We start from the raw sequence: 21,433 nt of genomic DNA, 5'->3' as shown, positions 1-21,433 counted from the left end.
CACGTGAACGGAAGCATCGGCAAGGCTGCCACACAAAGCGAAGGCGAGGCAGGGACGCCCCGCGCGCGCGCGCGTCCAGAGCAGCCGGTGGTCCTGCCCCTGCGATGGCGTTAAAGGAAACGCGAAAGCTGGAGGAAAACGTCAAAGGACGTGAAGGAGATGCCAGGGCAGGCCAGCGGCGGGTAGAGGATGTATCATCTGATGAAGGACTCGCGTCCAAAACACATAAAGATCCTGCAAGTCGATACTAAGAAGACAAAAAAACTCCATTAAAAATGGGCAAAAAGAGTCGAACAGCTGCCCCCTGGAAGAACACTGAGCTATAAACACACGGAATGAGCTAAGCCTCGTCAGTCATGAGGGGTGAGCTTCAGGCCCCTGCCCACAGGCGGCCTGGTCGCGGCCCACCGAACAGCGGCCACCTTGTCCGCCCGCAGTCACCGAAGGGGAAGTCCTTGGGCTGCAGGGGTGGTCAGGCTCCCGCTGCCCATCAGCCAGCCTCGCCCCAGGCAGCCCGGGGCTGGAGCACCACCTCGAACTGGGCTGGGACCAGGCGCCAGGATCTAGGAGCTCGCTCTGCGTGCAGAATTGAAGGGGGCATGAAAACACTCAGTAATGAAGCTAAAATACACTTTAATGTGATATTGAAATTCATGCAAAACATCTATGATGAACGAAAGGCCAAGCTTCCCAACAGAGAGGGGGCCCGCAGGACGGCGCCATGGGATCCACGGACACGATTTTTCTGCATCGCCGTCTTAGAGGCCCAGGCAGGGGACATGGAGCTTAGGAGCTGGCAGGGCTGGGTGTGACACTGGTTCTGACATGCGGTGGCTGTGTGTCCTCGGAAAGCTAAAGCAGCCTCTCTGAACTTCGGCCTTCTCACCTATAGAGGAAGGATGAAGTGGTTACCCGCTTGGGCAGACCTCCTACAGTTATGAAAGAGGCCTATAGGGCAGGTGTCTGCTGTCACTGACTGACATGGACAGAGGCCCCCCTGGGGGATCAGAGGCAGAGGGGTCAAAGCGGGGAGGCCAAAGGTTAAGGCTGCCTGGTGTGGTGTTACGGGCCAAGCCCTGGGCTGGCCCTTGCTGCCCCTCCCCGTGACACTGCCCTTCCGCCCGCCAGTGTGGGTTAGGAAACTGAGACTCAGGTGTCCGTGACTGGCCTGAGGTCACATGGCAGGGACACGGCAGCCCCTGGACAGAGAGACCCCAAGTCCTCGGGCTGAGGTACCCGTCTGTGAGGTCCCAGGGGAAGGTGGGTGGGGCCTCCCCTTCCCCAGAGAAGAGCAGCAGGTGGTCCTGCCTGGTAATTCAATGTCTTGTTTCAGGTTGCCTTTCCCACCTGGGGACCGTGTGACCTTCAACGGGAAGGAATGCATGTGCCAGAAGTGCTCCCTGCCCAAGTCCATGGGCAGCAGCGCGCACCTGTCCCAGGGCCTCTGGAGTAAGTGGGCGCTCAGTGGCGTGGCAGTGTGGGGAGCTGGTGCTGAGCGGCGGTGGGGAGCGGAGCATAAGGAAGGGAACCGGGACAGAAATCTCTGGTGTACTTGTGCCCCCGAGCCTTGCCCAGGTTGTGCCTGCTGCCCTGGATGCTACTCCTGCTTCACATCCAACTCTCATCCTGCTTTTGGCCCAGCTCTGGTCTTCCTCCTCCAGGAAGCCCTCCTGGCCTACTTCTCATCCTCTCCCTCTAGCTCACTGAACTTCCCACAGTTAATTCCAGGCCATCTGGAAGCCCTCTGGGAGAGCATTAAAAGAGCCTTGAACTCTGGGCTTCTATGATCAGGGGCTCTATCTACATCCCAGGAGGCTGGCCTGGGTGTATATGCAGTAGGCGCTCAGTACATAGTTTTGTTATGTTTTGTTTTAAGATTTTAAGAGAGGTGAAGGGAAGGAGAAAGAGAGGGAAAGAAAGATCAATGTGCGGTTGCCTCTCACGAGCCCCCTCTCAGGGCCCTGGCCCACAGCCCAGGCATGTGCCCTGACTGGGAATCAAACTGTGACCCTTTGGTTCGCAGGCAGGTGCTCAATCCACTGACCCACACCAGCCAGGCCCCAGTACGTGCTTCTTGCATGAAGAAGCGGGAAGCCGTTCCTGAAAGCAGGAACGCCAGTTGGAGTGTCACTGGCTTGCGAGGCGGAGTGGGAGCGAGGCGGGAGCAGGCAGACGCTGGCTTTTCCCAGCGTGGGCGACTCTTTGGGAGCCAGGATGGACGTGGGAAGGGGGCAGGGGCCCTGACACTCCAGGACCGGCCGCTGCCAGGGCCCCTCTGCAGAGGGGGAGTTTTCAGAGCCCATCCTGCTATGAGGTCGCTGTGGTGCCCCAGGATCACACGTCCTGGGGCAGAGGGGGGATTCCCAGAGCCAGCCCCTGTCCAGGACCGAATTCTTGTCCTGGGTGAGCACCTTCCCCTGCCCTCTTGGTTCCCGTTCTTTCCTTTGTACACATGGCCCTTCCCCAAGCCTGTCTCCGTCGGCCTGTGTGGGCCCTGGACCTCGAAGTCAGAGTCAGTTTCTCGGTTGCTTTCTGCAGCTGCACATGCGTTTGGACAGCGTGACAATTTAGGAGAGCCAGGCCTGGCTAGAGGTTCTGGGCGCAGTTTGGGGTCTTGCTGGAAGACCCACCTGCTGCCCAGGCTGAGATGCTCAGCCCTGGCAGGCAGGGCCTCCATCTCCTGGCCCCTGACCCTGGCTGCACCCGGCCAACGCTCAGCCATGCAGGCGTCCACTCTGTGACTTGTTTTCTGTACACTTGCACCTGCCATGGAACAGGGTCCCACAGGCACGCCCTGCTGGACTGTCCCCTCTGTCCTCTCCTTGGGGCCCTCTGACTACTTCAGGGGTGTCCAGAGATCCAGCAGCGAGGCCCCCCAACTCCTCTTGGCCCACAGCGATGACGTCTGTGTTCTCCTCTTCCCTCCAGGTTGTGGGGGCTGCGGCACAGAGATAAAAAATGGCCAGTCCCTGGTGGCTTTGGACAAACACTGGCACCTGGGCTGCTTTAGGTGCAAGACCTGCGGGAAGGAGCTGAATGCGGAGTACATCAGCAAGTGAGTGGGGGCCAGGGCCCCTCATGTGTCCCCACCCCCGCCGCCGCCTCTGCGTTTCCGCCACGTGCCATTACACAAGGAACCCTGGCAGGGGCTGGCGTGCTTGTCCCCAGGGCCAGGTGCAGCTCCGTTTCATTTACTGAAACAGACGCCACACTGCCATGTTCAACCCTGTGACTCACCTCCCCACGCCCATCCCTGGGGTTGCCCTCCCCGTGGAATTCACCCCTTTGCTGGCACGGGGCTGTCCTGCATGATGCAAAGTACACGTCAGCTGGTGCCAGCGACAGAGTGAGGGACACAGGCCCGACCAGTCCCAGTTGTCATGGGTGTGACATCTTAGCCCAATGCTCGGACTCTCCAGTACGGGCCCCCCTTGGGCAGCTCCCACCGGCCCACACAGTGTCCCCAGCATGCAGTCAGCTGGTTTGGGGCAAGGGTCCCTCTGGGAGACCATGGCTCTGCACAGGGGCACCTGGTGTGTGGAGTGCGTTCATTTCAGTCCCTAGCTCAGGGAAGACAGACAGGTGATCCCCAAGGCACAGGCGACAGGAGAGTGAAGGTCCCAACGTGGAGACAGAGCAGGCTCCAGTAAGGGTCTCTGGGCAGCTGTCACGGACTGCAGAGCTTGCGCTGACGCTGAGGGGACAGAGCCATCACGGGAACTGATTGGGTTTTAAAAAAAGTCCTCTGACAAAACTGCACAGAGAGAGATGCGGGCACACGCACATGCACGCACACCCACACAGGCCCCTCTGCACACGCACACACACCAGCATGTGCATACATGCGTGCACACGTGTGTTGTGGCTGCTCTGAGTCCCTTCCCCCGGCACTCTCACTGACTCTGCGGGGAGGGCGTGGGGGTCTCTCGGTGCTCTTCCTCTCCGAGGCACGAGACCACAGGCAGCTCCCGCAGACCATTCTCGGGAGCGGTCCCTCTGGGCAGGCTGGATCTGCCTGGGGCCTCTCTGGTCCCTCGGCTGAAAGCTTCGGCCACTGTCGTAGTGGAGGGAGGGGACGACTGATGGGCTGCCTGGTGGAGGGGCGTTAAAATGAAGCGAGCAGCCCAGCCCCCAGGACACCCCAACGGGCTCTGTGGCAGCTGGCCCACGCTGAGCTTTGTTACCTAGCAGCCTCCAGACTCCCAGAACTGATGAGGAGGGCGTTGTGTTGCCATGGAGACAGTGTCTTTGAACCTCCTGGGTGTGCTGCACATGCACCCATTTGTGGGGAAGGGCAGGGGCCCTGAGGTCAGTGGCTGCTGTCTTGTGAATGAAGGGCTCCCCGCCGTGAGGCTGGGGGGCAGCGGCGGCCCAGCAGCACTGGGGCTTTGTCACCGCACAGCAGGCCCTCCCCTCCTGCAGGCATCCATGACCTAGAGGTTGACCGTGAGGACACTGCAGCCACTTTCAAAGGAGCTCCTCGCTTGGCAGATGCTGTGCCAGGCGTGGTGCCGGCATCAGCTGCCCTTCCACAGCCCGCGCCCTGGTGTTTCCCGTGCAGCTCCTTCAGCGGGGACTCAGTGTGCAAGCGGCTTGCCCAGGGCTGCCCAGACACTCAGGAGCCCCAAATGATGCCTCGTCCATCACTGATTTCCCAGTGCCACCGCCCGTGCCCAGCTGAGTGGGCACGCTGTACAGGGGTGTGTGGTGGGTGGCCCATCACAGTGTGGCCCCAGACTCCTCCCTGCGCAAGCGAGGCCTCTGCTGCCCTGCCCGGGACAGTGAGGTTTCCTCCCAGCTCATCACAACTGCCACTTGGCGTGTGGCACCCCTCAGACCTGGTCCCCGTCGGGGGCACTGTGGTCACACACCCTTTCAGGCTCACGTTTTTCCAGGGCGGCCAGAGCCCTTTGGGAAGGAGCTGGAAGCCGCCTGAGGAGTAGTCAGTCAGAGTTTTCCACCCTGGATGTGGGAGGCCAGGGGGAGAGTGAACTGGAAGGAACAGCCACGTCTGCGAAACCATCATTTGTTTAGTTCTCAGATGCGGCTTTTATTCCCTTGGCTCAGCCTCTGGAAGCGCCAGCAGCCCCTCCCTCGGCTGCTGGGCACGTGGCCCCAGCTCTGCGATCCTCAGTTTCTCCATCCGTGAAGTGGGACCATCTGCGTGGTCCCTCTCAGGGCTGGTATGATGGGGGCGAGGCCATGCTGGTGCCTGTAAGTCCCCAAGGAACTCTAAGGGTGGGCCTGTGACTTGCAGGAGGAGGCGGGCTTGTCCCCCTTGGACAGGGCCCCCCTTGCAGGCGAGGGCGGTCAGGTCTTCCGGTGCTGGGGTGACCCTGCCCGTCCTGACCGCCTGGCTTGTTGCAGGGATGGGCTGCCATACTGCGAGGCGGACTACCATGCCAAGTTCGGCATCCGCTGCGATGGCTGCGAGAAGTATATCACAGGCCACGTCCTGGAGGTAGGTCTTGCCCCAGGTGGGCGCTGGGTTCTACCTGCCCCGTGAGGATTGACAGGGGCCTCCAGGTGACCGACAGTCCTGGTGTTGGTGCAAGAATCTGTACCCAGAGCCTTTGCCACCTTGTCTCCCACCTCTGCCAGGGGACACCTGGGAGTGCATACCGCCTCCTCCAGGAAGCCTTCCCAGTGACCTCACTCCCCTGTGCGTGGATAGAGCTGGAGAAGGGCTGGGAAGGGCGCGAGGTCCTGGGGGTAGCCCTTGGAGTCCAGATGGGGAGTCTGAGGCCTGGAGGCTGCAGTGTGAGCTCAGGAAGCAGGACTGTGGCCCTGCGGAAGGAGACAGGTGGACACCGGGCACACAGAGCACTTCCGGGGTGAGTTCTGGATGCTGCCTGTGTGGTGGTGACGTGGGCGTCTCCCCCAGTGAACGTAGCATGTGTCATACACTCTCCTGAGTCTGTTCAGGAAGGTGCGTCCCCGAGGATGACGGGGACCGAGCTCTGCCCACCCCGTCCTCTGTCCTCCACCTCCCTCTGTGGTCCCTCCTCTGCTCCTCGCTGGGGCGGATGGACAGACCGTCCGGGCCCCGCCCATGGTCCCTGGGGGAGGGCACGGGTGACCAGAGGACTCAGGGAGGGGCAAGGGGCTGAGCCCTGAGAGGGAAGGGGCCCTGGCCCAGACAAGGTCCCAAAAGGTCCCAAGGTCCCTGTCCTGGGGCGAGGACAGGTCGGGCCCCTGAGGGTTTGTGTGTTTCTGCTGCAGTGAGTGACAGACAGCGAGGCGAGCATCCTGCTTCACTGCCTCTCTCGTCCTCCTGGAGGCTGAGTCGCAGCTGCAGTGGCCGAGTCACCGGCTGGCGCTGTTGCAGGGACCTGAGGCTCCTCGGGCGCCTTCCAGAGGGCGGCTTACACCCCTACAGACGGGGGTGCCGTCCCCGCCTCCCACCGGGAGTGTGCCTTTACGAAATGCTTGGACAGTATGGCGGGTGACAGGGAGGGGCCTTGCTGGCCCATCCCCATGAGCCTCGGTCTGTCACTCTTAGCCGATCGTAGCTGCAGTGTCTCGGTTCCATTTGTAACCTTTGACCGAGTGTATGTGGGGGTCCCCAGGCTTTTCTCTCTGACTTGGGTGAGCGGGTCGCATGACAAGATTGCTGACACTTTGTCCTGTGTGTTCCTGGGGCACAGTTACACCTGACGTTTACACCCACAGCCTCTGGAGGTGAGGGACTGATGGAGGCATCCTCTCCTGGCACCCTGCTGCCACCCCTCACCAGGCCACCCCTCTCTCCAGGGGCCCTCTTTTCTCTCCTCACCAGCCCTGGCCACACCCAGCTCTGGGGGCCTGCCCAGCCCTGCACCAGCGCCCAGCACTGCAGAGCACCCCGGCAGGGCCCCGCCTGCCCCACTGCACCCTCGTGCAAACCCTGAGTCTCCCTGCTCTAGAAAACTCCCTTCCACTCTCTCCTGGAGACCTTGTTCTCTCTCCTGGGTGGCTCCCCTCCCCCACAGGGACCTTGTCTTCCCCTCAGCAGGGACAAGGGACCAGGTGTCACTCAGGACTGTCCTGGGCTCATGCTCTGTGAGCTCCCCATCACTGCCCTGTCCTCTCCTGCCCTTTCTGCCAAAGGCGCCACCCTCCTTCCCTCAGCCCCCACCTGTGCTCAGGTCCCTGCCATTTCCTCTCCTCCCTTGGGCACACGCCTCCCCTCTCAGAGGCTTTTAAAAAAGGGCTCCCATTAAAAAGTGAAGTTGCACAACCTCAAAGGAAGTCCCCCCTCCCTTTGGAGCCCAGTGCCCCACGCAGTGGCTGTCCTCTGGCCTCCATGACACCAGCGTCTCGGCTCAGTCCCCTGGGTCTGCTCTCCGGTGGACCAGCAGGGCAGCACCAGGAAGACCTGTCCCCCTTTCCCCCACCCCGCACCCCCTCTCAGCGGTGCCACCTCCTGCCACACACCTGGCCCCTGGCATCTGGCTGGGCTTCGCCCACAGGGAGGGTCCCCGGGGGCCCATGGGCCATGCCCAGTCAGGTGGCCAGACTGGAACCTGGGCTGCCCAGGCCCCCATGCCCGTTCTCCGCCCCCACCACTCGGCCTCCCCCAGTGCAGGGGCATTGTTCGGATTTCTGTCTGAGCTCTCAGCCTCCCGCCACGTTGTGCCATCACCCGGCAGCCCAAGCAGGGTGCCTCCTAGGCTCAGGAGCTGGCCTGGCACGCTTCCTGACTACCGCGGGCAGTGGCCTCTGCACCTGGGAGGGGGCAGACCTGACCCAGCCCCGCTGCCTGTCCTGCCTCCTCGGCCCTGAGCTGGTGCTGCACCTGTCAGTCGAAGGCTCCAGTAACATCCTCAGAGACTCCAGGGACGTTGCCTGCGAAATGCCCCTAGCTCAGAGCCGTCCCCGGGGTAACTGACGGGGGTGTGGGGCAGGTCAGCAGGCCTCCCCTTGGTGGGTCAGGAAGGCAGGAGTAAGGTGGCCCCGTGGGGCTGGCTTGGTTGCGAGGAGCTGGGAAAAGCAGGTCTGGGTTTTTCCTGCTGGTCTGTCCGCAGTGGAGGGTGCAGGGCCGCTCCCCCCCTGCCCCCCCCCCCCCCGGGAAGATTGATGCTTTTGTTTTTGCCTCTGCCGGGAGCCGGGCTGGCTGAGTCGGCGGGCTCTGCGAAGCTCCGAGATCCTCCTCGCTCGAGGCGAGGCGGCAGCAGAGGGCGGGCGGAGACGAGCTGGCTGAGCAGAAGGGGAGCAGCCGCCACGGTGGCTCCTCCGGAGCCCAGCCCAGAGTGTGCGGGCACCCGGCTGGACAGGCAGGGGACTCTGGGGGCAGCAGGTGGGAGGTGGCAGGATTGGAAGAGGAGGCAAAGGATCCAGACCCTTCAGGGTCACACTGCCCCTGCAGCCGGCCTGTCCCGGGAGGGGACCCCATGAAGGTAGGAAGCCTGGCCCGTCACCTCCGAGGGCTGTTGGGGGGGGCCACAGGTTCCACTCTGGGCTGCTAGGGGTGGGCTGGTGGGGAACAGGGACAGATCAGCCAATGTGAGAGCCCTAGGCCCCTGTTGCTCTCCCCCAACCCCCTTATTTTGCCCACTAAGATGCTGCTTTTCACAGTGAAGCTGGTGAGGGACAGCAGCCCAGGCCCTCTCCCCACTGCCAGCAGGGGCCCGCGGTCCATGCCGCTCTGGTCTGCCTGCGACAGGCGAGTGCCGTGCAACTGCTGGGTGCCCACAGAGCCCGCCCTCCCCCTGCCTGTGGGCCGGGAAGTGTGCATCGGTGCCCGTGGACGCTCCCTCCTCCTCCATCTCTCTGAAACGTGGGGCCTTCCTCACTGCAAGGGTCCCCAGTCCTGCACGCCTCAGGCACCTGTCGTGATGAGCCTGCTCCAGGCTGGGCACAGGTGGAGGAAGGGGCCTTAGGGATCTGTGGGTGCTGGGGGGACTGACAGCTGCACCTGGGAGCACAATGGGCACCTGGGGCAGCTGTGCGACAGACCTGCTGGCCCCGAGGAGCGGACAGCAGTGCAGCCAGACCACCGGGACCCGCGTTTGACGGGGGAGGAGGTGCTGAGTGCGGGGGGTCCCGGCTCAGCCCTTGCCGGCACCTGGCCACACGCCTGCATCCCTGTGGGGGCCGCTCTCGGTGGTAGGAGTTGCAAGGTGCCCCTGCGCAGGTGGAGGGGGCGGCAGGAACATGGCTGCTGTGGGCTCAGTCCCGCCCTCCTCAACTCAGGAGGTGCCGCTGACAGAGCCCCACCTGCCTCCTGCTGCCTGGCTGTCCCCATGGTAACAAGAAGGCAGGTGCCTCTGGGACCACTAAATCCGTTCTACTTCCTTCTCTCCTGGGTTCCCTTCCTTCCTTCTCTCCTTCCCTCCATCCTTCTTCCTTCCCTCTTCCTTCCCTCTCCCCCTTCCTCAGTCCACCACTCACTGTCCAGATGCTTCCTGAACACTCAGGGTGCCCCTCCCCAGGCAGGGGGCCGCCTCCATGGAGATGGCAGGGCCCCCCTGCTGCCCCGAGGAGACCCAGGGGAGAGGGGACTGCCCAGCCCCACCCCCCCGGGTCAGGCCTGCACTGAACGTCGCTGGCTCGTTGGCTTCCTCCCTCAGTATTTTCCACTCACTGCACAGGCAGGTGTGACCTTTGTCATTGGAAGGAAAGAAGCCACATGGTCCGAACAAACAGAAGACCCCAGGAGAAGCCAACGTCCCGAGGGCTCAGCTTCTTTGTTTCCTGAAAACTTCAATGGGTTTCCTTAAAGCCCACACTCAGGAGAGGCACTTGCTTATCACAGAACAAACCAAAAACCATCCACAGTGAAAGCCACCCCCCAGGCAAACCCTGTCAGCGTTTAGGAGTCACGCAGAGACACACACAGACATGCATGCACAGAGACACACATGACACGGATGGGGAGGGCTCAGAAAGGAGGCACGGCCAGCTCTTGGGGTGAAGGGAAGGAAGGGGGCAAGTCTCGGGTATGCGGGCACACCACAGCCAAGGGTGGTCCCTTTGGGCACCCCACAGTCCCGTGGGGTTGGGGCTGCCGCCCCTCTGCGGGGGGTCGGGGCTTTCTGGACCTGAGACAGGCCTGTGTGGGTACTCACCCTGCCCCGTGCGTCCCCATGCCCCAGGCCCCCCCAACCCCTCCCATCCGGACAGTGCTTGTCTGTGCCCCGGGGCCTGCGCACCCACCTTCCTTGCTCCATCTCCTGCAATGTGACTGTCACTTGACAGAGGGCACAGGGGCCTTTTTAACCACACACTGCAAGTCTCATAGGTGTTAATGTGCTTTTAAAGCCTGAGCCCTCCAAAGCTCCAGGTGGGGGTAGGTGGCTGCCCTGGCAACACCCTGGCATGCATGCTTGGGGTCCTTTGTGGACAGGCCTTGGGATGGCCAGGCCCTGAAAGAGCTGGCATGCAGTGTCTGAGGATGTGGCGCACCGTGGTCACTGTGGCCACTGCGAGAGGGGACGGGAGTGGCAGTGGGGATTGGCAGAAGGAGCAAGGATACTTTCATGTTTGACTCTATGGCCCACCTCAGTTGGCTTGGTCTGCTGTCACAGACACTGTGGACTGTGTGGCTTTCCTCATGGTTCTGTGGAGGCTGGCCGTCCACAATCACGGGGCTGGCCCCTGTGGTTCCCGGTGTCCCCCCACATGGCCGAGAATGGGCGAGGTGTCTCATCTCATAAGGACAGTAATGCCCTCCTGAGACTTTGTAGGGCCCCAGGGGCCAGGACCACGTTCCTTTTCACAGCCAAGTAATATTCCATTGCATGGGTGGAATATTTTTTAGCGCTCCCCCACGGATGGGCACTTGGGTCGATGCCACTCTGCGGTGATGGAGAGTTATGCTGCCGTGAGCGCTCATGCGCCAGTTTTGTGTGGGCCTGTGGCTTTGTTCCTCTTGCTCTGTTCCCCTCATTTAGGCATCTCGGAGTGGGGTCGCTGGGTCATGTGGCACACAGCTCTGTGCTTCCGAGGCCCCCAGGACAAACTGCTTTCCACGGTGCAGCACAAAGCTGCGTTCCCGCCAGTGAGCCGGCCCCTGTTTCTCCGCAGTCCTGCCGACACCTGCTTCTCCGATTGTTTGGTTCGGTTTCATCCCCACCCTTGTGGTTGTGAAGTGGCCCCTCTTTGGGGCTGGGATTTGCATTTTCTCAGCCGCGCCGATGTCTGAACACACTGGACGTGCTTCTTGGCCATGGGGCGCCTTCTGTGGGAATGTCTGTTTTGGTCCTTTGCTCGTTTTTTCAGCCGGACTCTGTCATTTTGTTCTTGGGCTGTGCGAATTCCTTCCATTCTCCGAAGACTGAGCCCGTATCAGCTCTATGTTCTGTAAAACCTGTCTCCTGTTCTGTAGGCTGTCTTTCCGCGTTTTCAGTCACGTCCTTTGTGGCACAAATGTCGTAATTTCTAAAGTGCAGTTTGCCTGCTTTGTCTGCCGCCCATGTCCGATCCAAACCAGCCACCAACCCTGGGCTGTGGGATGTGCCCCTGTGCGTCCGTCCAAGAGTTCGATACTTCTGGCTCTTACTTTGGGTCATCCATCCATTTTGCGCCACAGAGGAGTGTGCGAATCGTGCATGCATGTGCCTTGATAACTTTCCACCAGCCGGACACCACGTGTAACCAGAGCAGGAGAAAGGGCGCCCAGCACCCCCTGCCCTGAGACGCCCGAGCCCCCGGGGCAGCCAGCACCCCGACTGTAACAACGCAGATTCCTGTCCCGGGTTGTGAACTGTGTGAAGGTGGAACCTACTCTTTGGTGTCTGACTTCTGCACCGAACCTGTTCTGGACGCAGCACACAGGCCCCTTGGGCCCGGTCTGCACCGAGCGCTCCGTGGGGAAGGGAAGGGAGGTGTGTGGGAGGCACTGCTATCCCCATCTTCCTTATTTGGGAGAGCGACCCTCGTTTGTGCAGGTCAGGACGCCGTGATTAGGCCGCCGCCGCCCGTTGGGGAGCGTGTATGGGGGTTAGCATCCACGGTGAGAAACAGGCCGCGGCGCCCCTCCCCCACCTGTCTGTGGGGTTGAGAAGTAGTCTCTGTAAAGTAACACAGTATTTGGGGGTGATTTGGGGGTTTCTTTGGCATCACGTAGAACTAAGCCAAACCAGCAAATGCAATTAGTTTAGGTTATTTCAGTATTCATATTTTAATCTAATTTAATGGGTTTTAAGAATTATAAAAGTAATAAATGCTAATTGAGAAAATCGAGCAATACAAAGATACGTAAGAAAATTGCTAACCATTTTTCACTTCATCTCTCCAGTCCCTCCACCTGGGGAAGAATTCAGCTTTATCCCCACCTCCCCCCCAGACCCCCAGTGGGCAGACCCAGCCTTCCCACACAGCCCCCTGGGGCACTGCCAGATATGGGCCCCGGGGCCCCCTGCCTCACAGTGCCCCTGCCACCCCCACGCCCCCCCACACCCTCAGCAGACCACCCATGCTCTGTTCTCGCAGGCGGGGGAGAAGCACTACCACCCCTCATGTGCGCTGTGTGCCCGCTGTGGCCAGACGTTTGCGGAAGGCGAGGAGATGTATCTGCAAGGTAAGAAGGAAGCCCCCGCCCGGCCCCCGGGCCCACTCCCTGGGCTGGGTGCAAACTGGTGGGTCAGGGCGGTTCTCTGGCCAGTGAGGAACGACGCTCATGAGGAAGGTGGGGGGGGGGGGCGGGAGGCAGGGCCCGAGCAGGCTTTCCTGAGCAGCTTGGGGGGACACTGGGCGGTGGTGGGATGGCGTGATGGTGGGAGGCAGAGCCCGGGGACCTGCGTGTGCAAAGGGGACCACATGCTGCTCAGACCCTCCCCAAGAGGCCCGGGGGGATGGCTGACAGGAACCCACTGCCTTGGCCGCCAACCCTTCTCAATGATGTCTCTGTCTCTGGTGACCGGGGCAGCGGGGGCCAGGCTGGGGGGGGCCCGGCCAGGGTGGGCCACACGGTCCCCAGCAGGTGGCTGTTTAATGGTGTCACACAGAGTTGTCTTGGGGGCTATGTGTCAGACAGGCCTCCTTTTCTGAGGCTAGACCTCTTGGGGTGATGTCAGCGCAACGGCCCTGTCTCCAGTGTTCCCTTTTGTTCCTTGCGTCTCTACTGTCTGCAGAGCCCGTGAAAGCAGCTCCTTGCACCCCCGCAGTGCTGGGGTGTCTGGTGGAGGGAGGGAGGGGGTGCCCCAGCCCGAGGCACCTGCCACCACTGTGAATGGTGCTGTCAGGCCTCCTGACACCAAGCACAGTGGTGTGGGGACAGCGGCGTGGGGACATGAGCTTGCCATCAAGGGCACACTTTTAAGCCTCTACGGTGTGCCAGTCCCCGTGTGGCTTGTCTGGGGAATCAGAGAGTGGGGTAAACACAGCCCCCACCTTCACAGCCGGTCTGGCACTGGAGGGCCATGAACCTGGCCACGCAGCCATGCAGCCATGGCCATGAACCCAGACCCCGTGAACCCAGGCGTGGCAGCCACGTCCGCAGGCAGAGGATGCATGAGCAGAGTAGGGGATGGTGGGGAGGGGTGGGGCTGAGGTTCCAGAGGCCAGGAGGGGGGATGCAAGTGTTCTGGGCCTGGGGGGAGGGGGTGCAGGGGCCTGAAAGGATAGGGTGGTAAAACTTGGGTATGCCATGGCCCACACCCCCTGGGGCCCCACTGAACTGTACGAGGCCCCCCGCAGACTGAGCAGGCTGGGCTGTTGCCACCTGGCTGGCAGGCGGAAGAAACCTGGCCCTTGGGCAGGTTGGCTCCGAATCAGAAAAGGGCAGAGCACCAGCCCCCAGGCACTTGGTGACTCTGGAGGTGGCTATCGATGTGGGTGGCTGGGAGGAGCGGGCAGGTGGAGAAACTGAGGCAGGAGAAGGTTCAGAGACCAAATGACTCAGTGGGGGAGTCAAGCGGGGTTCAGGACCTTGGGCCAGGTCCCCCAGTTCTCAGCCTTGCTCCTCGCCCTGCACTGAGGTTCCCCCTTCCGGCCCCTCAGCCAAGAGCACAAAGCCCTTATCCCCAAGGCTGGTTCCCACCTCAACCACAGCCGAGCTGTGCCCACGGTTGGGCCTTGCTGCTGCCCCGCTGGTGAGGAGCCGGGGCAGGTCACATGACGGCTTCTCTTTCTCTGCCTCTGAACTTGAAGCTCCCCAGCTGCCCGTCCTGTGAGAAACCTTGCTCACGGTGGCATGTTTGCCCCTTAATGTCATGTTCCCCAACCTGTCTGTGGGTCCCCTTGGGCAGGGCCTGTGACCTGCTGGTCCCGACCCAGCACTGACTCCAGGCAGAGAGCACCCAGGGGCTCCTCAGAGGTGGGGGACGAGTGGGTGTCGCATGTGAGAGCCGGACCTGCTCCCTGACCCCCAAGGTCCCCACATCCTAGCATGGCACTAACCAGTTCCCTCTTGGGACTCTGTCCCCAGCTTCCTCCATCTGGCACCCAGCGTGTCGACAAGCATCCAGAACTGAAGACAAAAACAAGGTGAGTGGAAGTCGCTAGTTTTCCGACTGGGTTCTTCACTGTCATAGAGTTAAGAAGACACTGACTGGCTTCTGCAGGCCGTGGGGCAGGTGGCTCGGGGGCCTGGGGACGCGGGGTTCAGGTGTGAACAGGTGGCTCTGAGGGACAGGGCAAGGTGGGTGAGGGGTGTCCAGGGCTCCCGGCCCTGGCCTCTGACTGCTTCATTTGCTAGGCAGCTCCTAAAGGCTGTGTCGTTTGGGGACAACTCTGAGGTTAGCGGGGCCCCAGATGGTCTCCAGCGTTTCAGCCCAGTTCCCAGAACTGTCACTAGAATTATAGACCCTGGGATTCGGAACGAGAGCAGGCCACCCGCCTCCCCCTCTCACCTGCTGCCACCGCTCCCAGGCCAGACTGGACCCCGCTGCTAGGGGACCCTCACAGCCGAGTACTGTGTGTCCCCAAGCACAGCGCTGGGACCTGGGGGAAGGCAAGGAAAGGAGACAGAGCCACAGGACCGGTGTCCTTCTGACTCCAGGGACAGGGAGGCCATGGGGGGAGGCTGGTGACTTGCTGGTTTCCTATGGCACGGCAACGAATTCCTTGAGAACTGGGAGGCGTGGCAACAGCTGATGGTCACCCTGCAGAGCTGGGGCCAGAGGTGCGACCTGGTGGCGGGGCTGAGGCCTCCCGGCGCTCCCAGGAAAATCCACTCTTGTCCTTCCGAGCTGCCCAGACCACCACCCCTGCAGTCACGTGGGGCCACCTGAGAATCTAGGACAACCTCCCCCTCAGGCTCCTCTGTCCCATCCCATCCGCAAAGTCCCTGTGGCCACAAGTGGCCGCAGTGGCAGGATTGGGGAGTTAGGACGTGAGACTCCTTGGGGGTGTTGCTGTGCCTCCTGCAGGTACAGACTGCCTGTCACAGTTTGTCACGCACATAGCCCGGGTGTCAGGAAGTGGCACCGCACTGCGACTGCCCTCCGTCCTCTCCCATGACCGATTCACTCTGCAAACTGCCCCTGTGCCGTCCAGCCTCAGAGATGAGCCAGAGCCGCAGCCCCTGATCCTGAAGTGACCGCCAGGCCCGACCTTTGGGTGGGGGCCCCTCCATCCTGACACAGGGGCCAGCATGCTGAGGGGCCCCCGGACCCCATGCAGGTGTGGGCATGGGTGCAGGTCAGACTGACCAGAGAGCAAGGAGGGGCCCTAGGAGCACGGCAGGCCCACTGGGGGGCAGGCCAGGGTGGCTGGCACTGGCTCCTGGACTCTGGGCCTGGCCAGCTCTGCCGGCCCCGACTCTCCACCTAGAGGCCGCTGAGAGGAGCAGCACCACTGGCCCCACGGGAGGTAGGCGGTCTGAGCGCTGGAGGGTGGCGAAGGCAGGAGAGGCCGTTGCCTGGGGCCACACAGCCTCAGTGGCTTCCTGAGCTGTTCTGGAAGGTGCCTTGGGAACATTTGGGGCAGAGGCCAGCAGCCTGAGAGCAGCTGCCCCCCCAGCACCTACCCCTCCATGCCTGGGACAGGGTCCAGGCCCCTCCGTGCCCTGCTCATCCCTGCTTGTCCCTCATTTCACCCGCCCGACGTCCGAGCCCTGCCCCAGCCCCTCAGAGCCTCTTCTGTCTTGCCTGGGAAATGAGACAGATCTCCGGGCCAGGGCCCAGGCCAGCCGGGGCGGGTGGGGGAGGCCTGCATGGTCCTCCCTGGGCACTCGGGTGCCTTGGAGACAGTTACCCGGCTGGCTGGCCGCTGTGGACCGGGTGGCAGGAAGAGAGAGCCATTTACTGGCCATGAACAAGCCAGCGGCTCTAGTCAGCTTGGGCGGGGTCAGTGCCGGAGGGCCACCAGCCCCTGAGACACGCAGCAGAGGTGCCACAGGCCTTGTTAATTCTCTGAAACTGGCCCTGGGTCAAGGTGACCCCACTGTGACCTGGTGGCTTATAGGAGAACTAACCTGCCCGTCCTGGGGACATGCTTCTCAGTGCCAGGCCTGGGGACCCCGGGAGCAAACGTCTTTCCTGCCCAGCTGTGTGACCGCAGGCCAGTCACCAGCCCTCTCTGAGCCCCTGCCCCTCAGCTGAGACATGGAGAGGAGTAGGTGTTGACGAGACTTGCGGGTAACTCCATGAGAACCAGGCACCCCTTCCCTTTGCAGATGGTGCTTCCCGAGGGCCAGGCTGAGGGGCAGGGTTGGGGTTGGGGAGCTGCCCGGCCCCTCCCAAGGCTGTGGGAGCACCTCACGAGGCCTGGGAACTCGGCCTGAGTCGGGTTCAGTGGTGCAGCTGCCCTGGGTGAACTGGAGTCGGGGCAGAGAGAGAGCGAGACAGGACCCAACGCCCCTGCCGCCCCCCGACCCCATGGGAATATTCTCTACTCAACCCCCTTGTGGGCTGGGCTCAGTGGCTGGCGCAGGGCTCAGTGACCAGGGAGGGGCTCTGCTCCCGTCCCCATCCCACAGGGGGGCTGCTGGCCCAGGGCCACCCTACACGTGCTGGAGCAAACAGACCCCGGCAGCGGCCGGCATGGCCTGAGCACACTGGTCACGGCGGTGCCCGTGTAGCCCGTGCCAGAAAGACTCCCGGGGTGCAGGGGCCAGCACAGCGTCCTGCTGCTGCCTCAGCTCAGGGACTTCCTCCCAGAACACCCAGTGTGAGTGCAGGGGCGTCCTGCCGTGGGCCCCGGCTGACCTGAGACGAAAGCGAGGATGATGTCAGAGCCCAGCGGCTGGAGGGCCCCGTCTCTGACCCGTCAGAAGCAGAGCCTCAGGGCAGGGCTGCAGGGCGAGGGTGCGCTTACTTTTCCTAGAGCAGGAAGCTGAGAGGCAAGGGGGGTTCAGACGCGCCAATGTGTGCACCCCGCATCTGTGGCCAGTGAGAAAGGCCACCTGTCCACAGGGACAGTGGGAAAGCAGACCCTGTGTGACCTGCCTTGGAGGGGAACTGTCTTCTTTGCCAACAGAGTATGACGCTGTCTTGCCTGGGCAGCAGAGGCCTCGGGACCGCACTGTGGGTTCGGGCTGAGCTCCCCAGATAGACCCTGGGCCCGACTAGAAGCCTGTGTTCGGGGCGGTGGCAGGGGGGACAGGCAGACCTGAGACTGTGCTTTGTACCGCACGCAGAGCCGGGTCAAGGGGCCCGGGAAAGTAGGGCAGGCCTCCAGGACGAGGTGGCACCGAGCTGTACCCTGGGGCAGGGAAGGGGGGGCCCAGGCTGCCGAGTGAGCCCCTGCAGAGCCAGGCAGCACCGTCACGCCCTCTCCCTCTCTCCTTCTAGATGCAGACGCAGGTCTTCCCGGGCGCCGCCCCCTGTACCTTCCAGGTTTGTGGGCCTGACACCTGGTCTTGGTGTTGTCCTGTGCTCGCTGCCACTGTGCTGCGTGTAGGGGGGCAGCCTGCCCTCCACCGGGGCGGGGCGGCTCCACAGCCTGGGTCAGTGTCCTGGGCCGCCCTGGCGGCGCCCCAGACCGAGGCTGACACAGCAGAAATGCGTCTCCTCCCGGTCCCGGAGGCTGACACCCAGGGCCACGGCGTGGGCAGGCCGGCTCCTCCCGAGGCCTCTCTTCCTGGCGCTGTGGCGGCCGTCTTCCCCTGTGTACTCAGTGGGTTGTCCCCCTGTGTGTGTCTGTGTCCCAGTCTCTTCTTGGAAGGACTCATGCTGGGTCAGGGCCCGCCCTGAAGGCCCCGGTTTAATCACAAAGCTGCCGTGTTCTGGGTGCTGGGAAGGACAGGGGAGTTGGGACTTCCACCTATGGGCTTGTGGGCGCCACCCAGCCCGTGACGGGCCCCGCCCAGGTGCTGCAGCAGGTTTGAGCCCCTGGTGGGGGCGGGACAGAATAGAGGGGCAGGGAGGGGCCTGCTTAGGAAGCAGGAGGGGAGGTAGCAGGGCAGAGTTGGGAGAGGGGGTCGGGTTCTCGGCTGGGAGCGCCTTTGTGGAGATGGGCCCCATTTAGAAGGGACGGTGGGAAAGCGTGGTAGGGGTCGACCAGACAGGGGTGGGGCTGCCAGGCCCCGTCCTGCAGGTGGGGATGGACACAGGTGCCCTGACTGGGGCGGGAGCCGGAGAAGGACAGTGTCCTTGCAGATGTGGGTAGGCCTGACATAGGGAGCAGAGGGTATATAGGTGGGGGCAGCCGCCAGCTTGGGGGAGGCAGGAGATGTCGCAGGGAGGGGGGTGGGCAGGAGTGGTTCCGAATGGCAGTGGGTACTCGAGGGGCAGGTTCTGCATGTGACAGCCACAGAGAGGCCTGGGGCCAGACCGAGGGTTCCCTGGTGACAGTGGCCAGTGGTGACCCCAGGAGGCTGTTTCTAAGACACACTGGGGTGCCGGGCCAAACGTGGGGTCACTGCCGGCACTGCTGGTACCTAGAAGGGCATAGGATGGGGTGTCAGAGGGGCAAGGCGTCGGGCTGGAGACTGGTCTTTAGGGTCACGAGACCGTCCCCAAGTCTGATAGCAGAGCCCGGACAGGCCGGATGGGCTGCCCCAGGTCCCCATAGTCCAGGTGGGAAGTGGTGTCTCTGAGCAGCACGCTTCTGTGCCCGAGACGGCCTTTGCCACTGGCACTCGGCACACTCTGGAAGCCTGTCGCTCACGCTGGTCCTCCGGAAAACAGAGCACTCCTGGCCCCTGGCAGCTCGGTGGGCACCGGCGCCGAGGGCGTCCCTGCTGTGCTCGCGGCCCGTGTCACCGCCGTGTCCGTCTGATGAGCTTCCCGGGTCCACTCAAGCGTGCCGTGCACTTTAAGAGTCCTTTCAACCCGCCAGCCTCTCTGTTGCCATGTGCTGTCACCGGTGCCTCCGGAAGGGCCTTTGCATTTGCGTGCTGTGTTTTCAGTCTCTCCCTGTCCCCTCCGTTCCCAGGAGACCCGCACGTCCTCGGAGAGCATCATATCCGTGCCTGCGTCCAGCACCTCAGGGTCTCCCAGCCGCGTGATTTATGTAAGTCGGTTCCTCCTGTGGCGAGTGGGGAGGGGACAATGGCCGCTGAGCAAGCCCTTGGGGGCTGGGTGTCCTCACCAGGCATTGGCGAGGCCATCTCCGCTGTGGGGACAGTGCAGACATTAGGACGCTGTTGGGGGCTGACCCAGCCACTCCCCAGGCGTGTGGCCAGGAGAGCACAAGGAGGCCCTCACAGTGGTTGTTCGCAGTGGTGTGGAGGGGCCAGGGCCTCGTACCCAGCAGCTGGGGCCTGAGCATAACCCCCAGGCACGCGAGGGGTGGCCAGTGTTGGGAATACCGTGCAGATCTGTGTGTCTGCGGAGTGTTTCTGGGGAAGTGTGCTGAGAACAGTGTAGATTGTGTGTCCCATTTTCATTCGAGAGGGTGTGTGCACCTGTACGAGTCTCTGTGTGTATGGGTTTCTGTGTTCATGTGTGTTTGTGTGCTCATGTGTACATATATGTGTTGCTGCGTGCCCATGTGCCTATGCATTTGCACATACAGACATGGACACCTGTGCACCTCTATGTGTGGGGGTGTGCATGTGTGTCTCTGCACATGTGTCTGTGTGCATGCATGTGTGTGCATGTGTCTGTGCACAGGTGTGTCTCTGGGCATATGTGTTTGTGTGTGTGCCTGTGTTTGTCTGCATGCACACATAGATGACTGTCAGCATTTTGGGGCCACGCACTGAGTGCCACTGTCTGCCGGGCCCCGCATCAGGCACATCACCAGCCTCGGGTCTCTGGCCCCAGAGCCGTCCCATGGGACCGTCTCTCCCACTCTGCACAGAGGCAGTGGAGACTCAGGGCAGGCACTCCCTCAAGGCGACGGTGTCTCCTCCGTAGCCAGCCGTGGGGACCCAGGCTGACGCGATCTCGGTGCTCCTCCGCATGGCTGCCTGTGTGCGGAATCTCACTGTGCCCCTCGGCTCCTCTCCTTGCAGGCGAAGCTGGGCGATGAGATTCTCGACTACAGAGACCTGGCTGCTCTTCCTAAAAGCAAGGCCATCTACAACATCGACCGCCCCGACATGATCTCCTACTCGCCCTACATCAGCCACTTGTCGGGAGACAGGCAGAGCTGCAGCGAGGTACAGCCCCCTGGTGCCGGCCAGCTGGCCTGCGGGGCAGGTGGCATGCCCACCGCGGGGTCCCCTTACTCGGTCCCCACTGCTGTCTGTGACGCTGGGCCTGCTCTCCCCCCGAGATGCACCATGTGCTCGCTCTCTGAAGAGTTCCCACTGTGCTCTGCCCCAGACACCCCTGGCAGACCCCGTGTGTGCCGGGGACTGAGTCTGGACAAGCCCCTGCCTCAGGGCCGGCAGCAGGAAGCGTGTGGTGTTCAGGAAAATGATAGGAATGAAGTGAGAACCCCTTCATTTCCATAGTTTGGGGTGATTTTCACAATGTATGAAATGTATAGTTTTCCTTTATTCAGAACATTCCGGGCCTTGCTCCACCCCCTCCAGCTGTGGCCTGTCCCTCTGTGCCCTGACTTCCGGAAGCTGGTGGAACCCGGGGGGCAGTGCCCTTTGCTGCTGACCTCTCAGCCACAGTGGCCCTCCTCCGTTTAACGCGGGGCTTGCTGTGGGTTCCCGTGTTTCCTCCGGCAGTCTTGAGATTTCAGGGAGACCACGGTGCCCGTGGCAGACAGAAGGGCATCTGCCAGCCGGCAGCCAGAGCGTGTGTGCTGTTCGTGTGTATGTGCCAGCAGGAGAGCACGGTCCCCCCACCCGTGTTCCCATTCCCCCACCCCTGGCCCCAGCCCCTCCTACCTGAATCTCCTGCAAAGGCCCTCGTGGGGAGTGTGGCCGGGGCTCTGGGTGCCAGGAAGAGGGGACAGTGCAGTAAGCCCCGCGGCCCTGCTGACTCAGGCACCGGCCGCTCTCACTGTGCCGGTGCAGCTGTGGGTCTCAGGGCAGGGCGGGGAGGGTGAGGCGGGCATGACTTCCCTTGCTCAGAGGCCAGCAGGTGTTCCCCCCAACCTCGCCACCACCGACTGGCTCTGCCCCTGGGGACTTACGGGACCCTAAGGATCTGGGCCATCGGTTTCATGAAGAGAGGCTGGAGGGCGGGTGAGAGGGCGGTCCCGACCTGCACCCCCTACCTCG

At 62.5% G+C, this 21,433-nt stretch overlaps 1 protein-coding gene across 10 annotated transcripts in view; it reads left to right on the top strand.

Moving 5' to 3' along the window:
- Window positions 1–21,433, top strand: part of ABLIM2 (actin binding LIM protein family member 2) — a 92,448-nt gene that overhangs the window by 36,807 nt on the left and 34,208 nt on the right. For 5 of the 10 annotated variants that reach the window (XM_037046358.1, XM_037046383.1, XM_037046369.1 and 2 more), the window contains exons 4-11: window positions 1,334–1,449; window positions 2,929–3,055; window positions 5,368–5,461; window positions 12,415–12,502; window positions 14,351–14,409; window positions 17,658–17,702; window positions 19,243–19,320; window positions 20,267–20,413. In XM_037046358.1, the coding sequence (XP_036902253.1) occupies window positions 1,334–1,449; window positions 2,929–3,055; window positions 5,368–5,461; window positions 12,415–12,502; window positions 14,351–14,409; window positions 17,658–17,702; window positions 19,243–19,320; window positions 20,267–20,413 (754 nt within the window). The remainder of the gene's footprint in view (window positions 1–1,333; window positions 1,450–2,928; window positions 3,056–5,367; window positions 5,462–12,414; window positions 12,503–14,350; window positions 14,410–17,657; window positions 17,703–19,242; window positions 19,321–20,266; window positions 20,414–21,433) is intronic. The other 5 variants (XM_037046365.1, XM_037046375.1, XM_037046368.1 and 2 more) reach the window with 1 other exon arrangement.

Source organism: Sturnira hondurensis, unplaced genomic scaffold (genome assembly GCF_014824575.4).
Source record: "Sturnira hondurensis isolate 20B ecotype Veracruz unplaced genomic scaffold, ASM1482457v3 Scaffold0000780, whole genome shotgun sequence".
Lineage (NCBI taxonomy): Eukaryota > Metazoa > Chordata > Mammalia > Chiroptera > Phyllostomidae > Sturnira > Sturnira hondurensis.
This window is presented reverse-complemented; position numbering and strand designations above follow the sequence as displayed.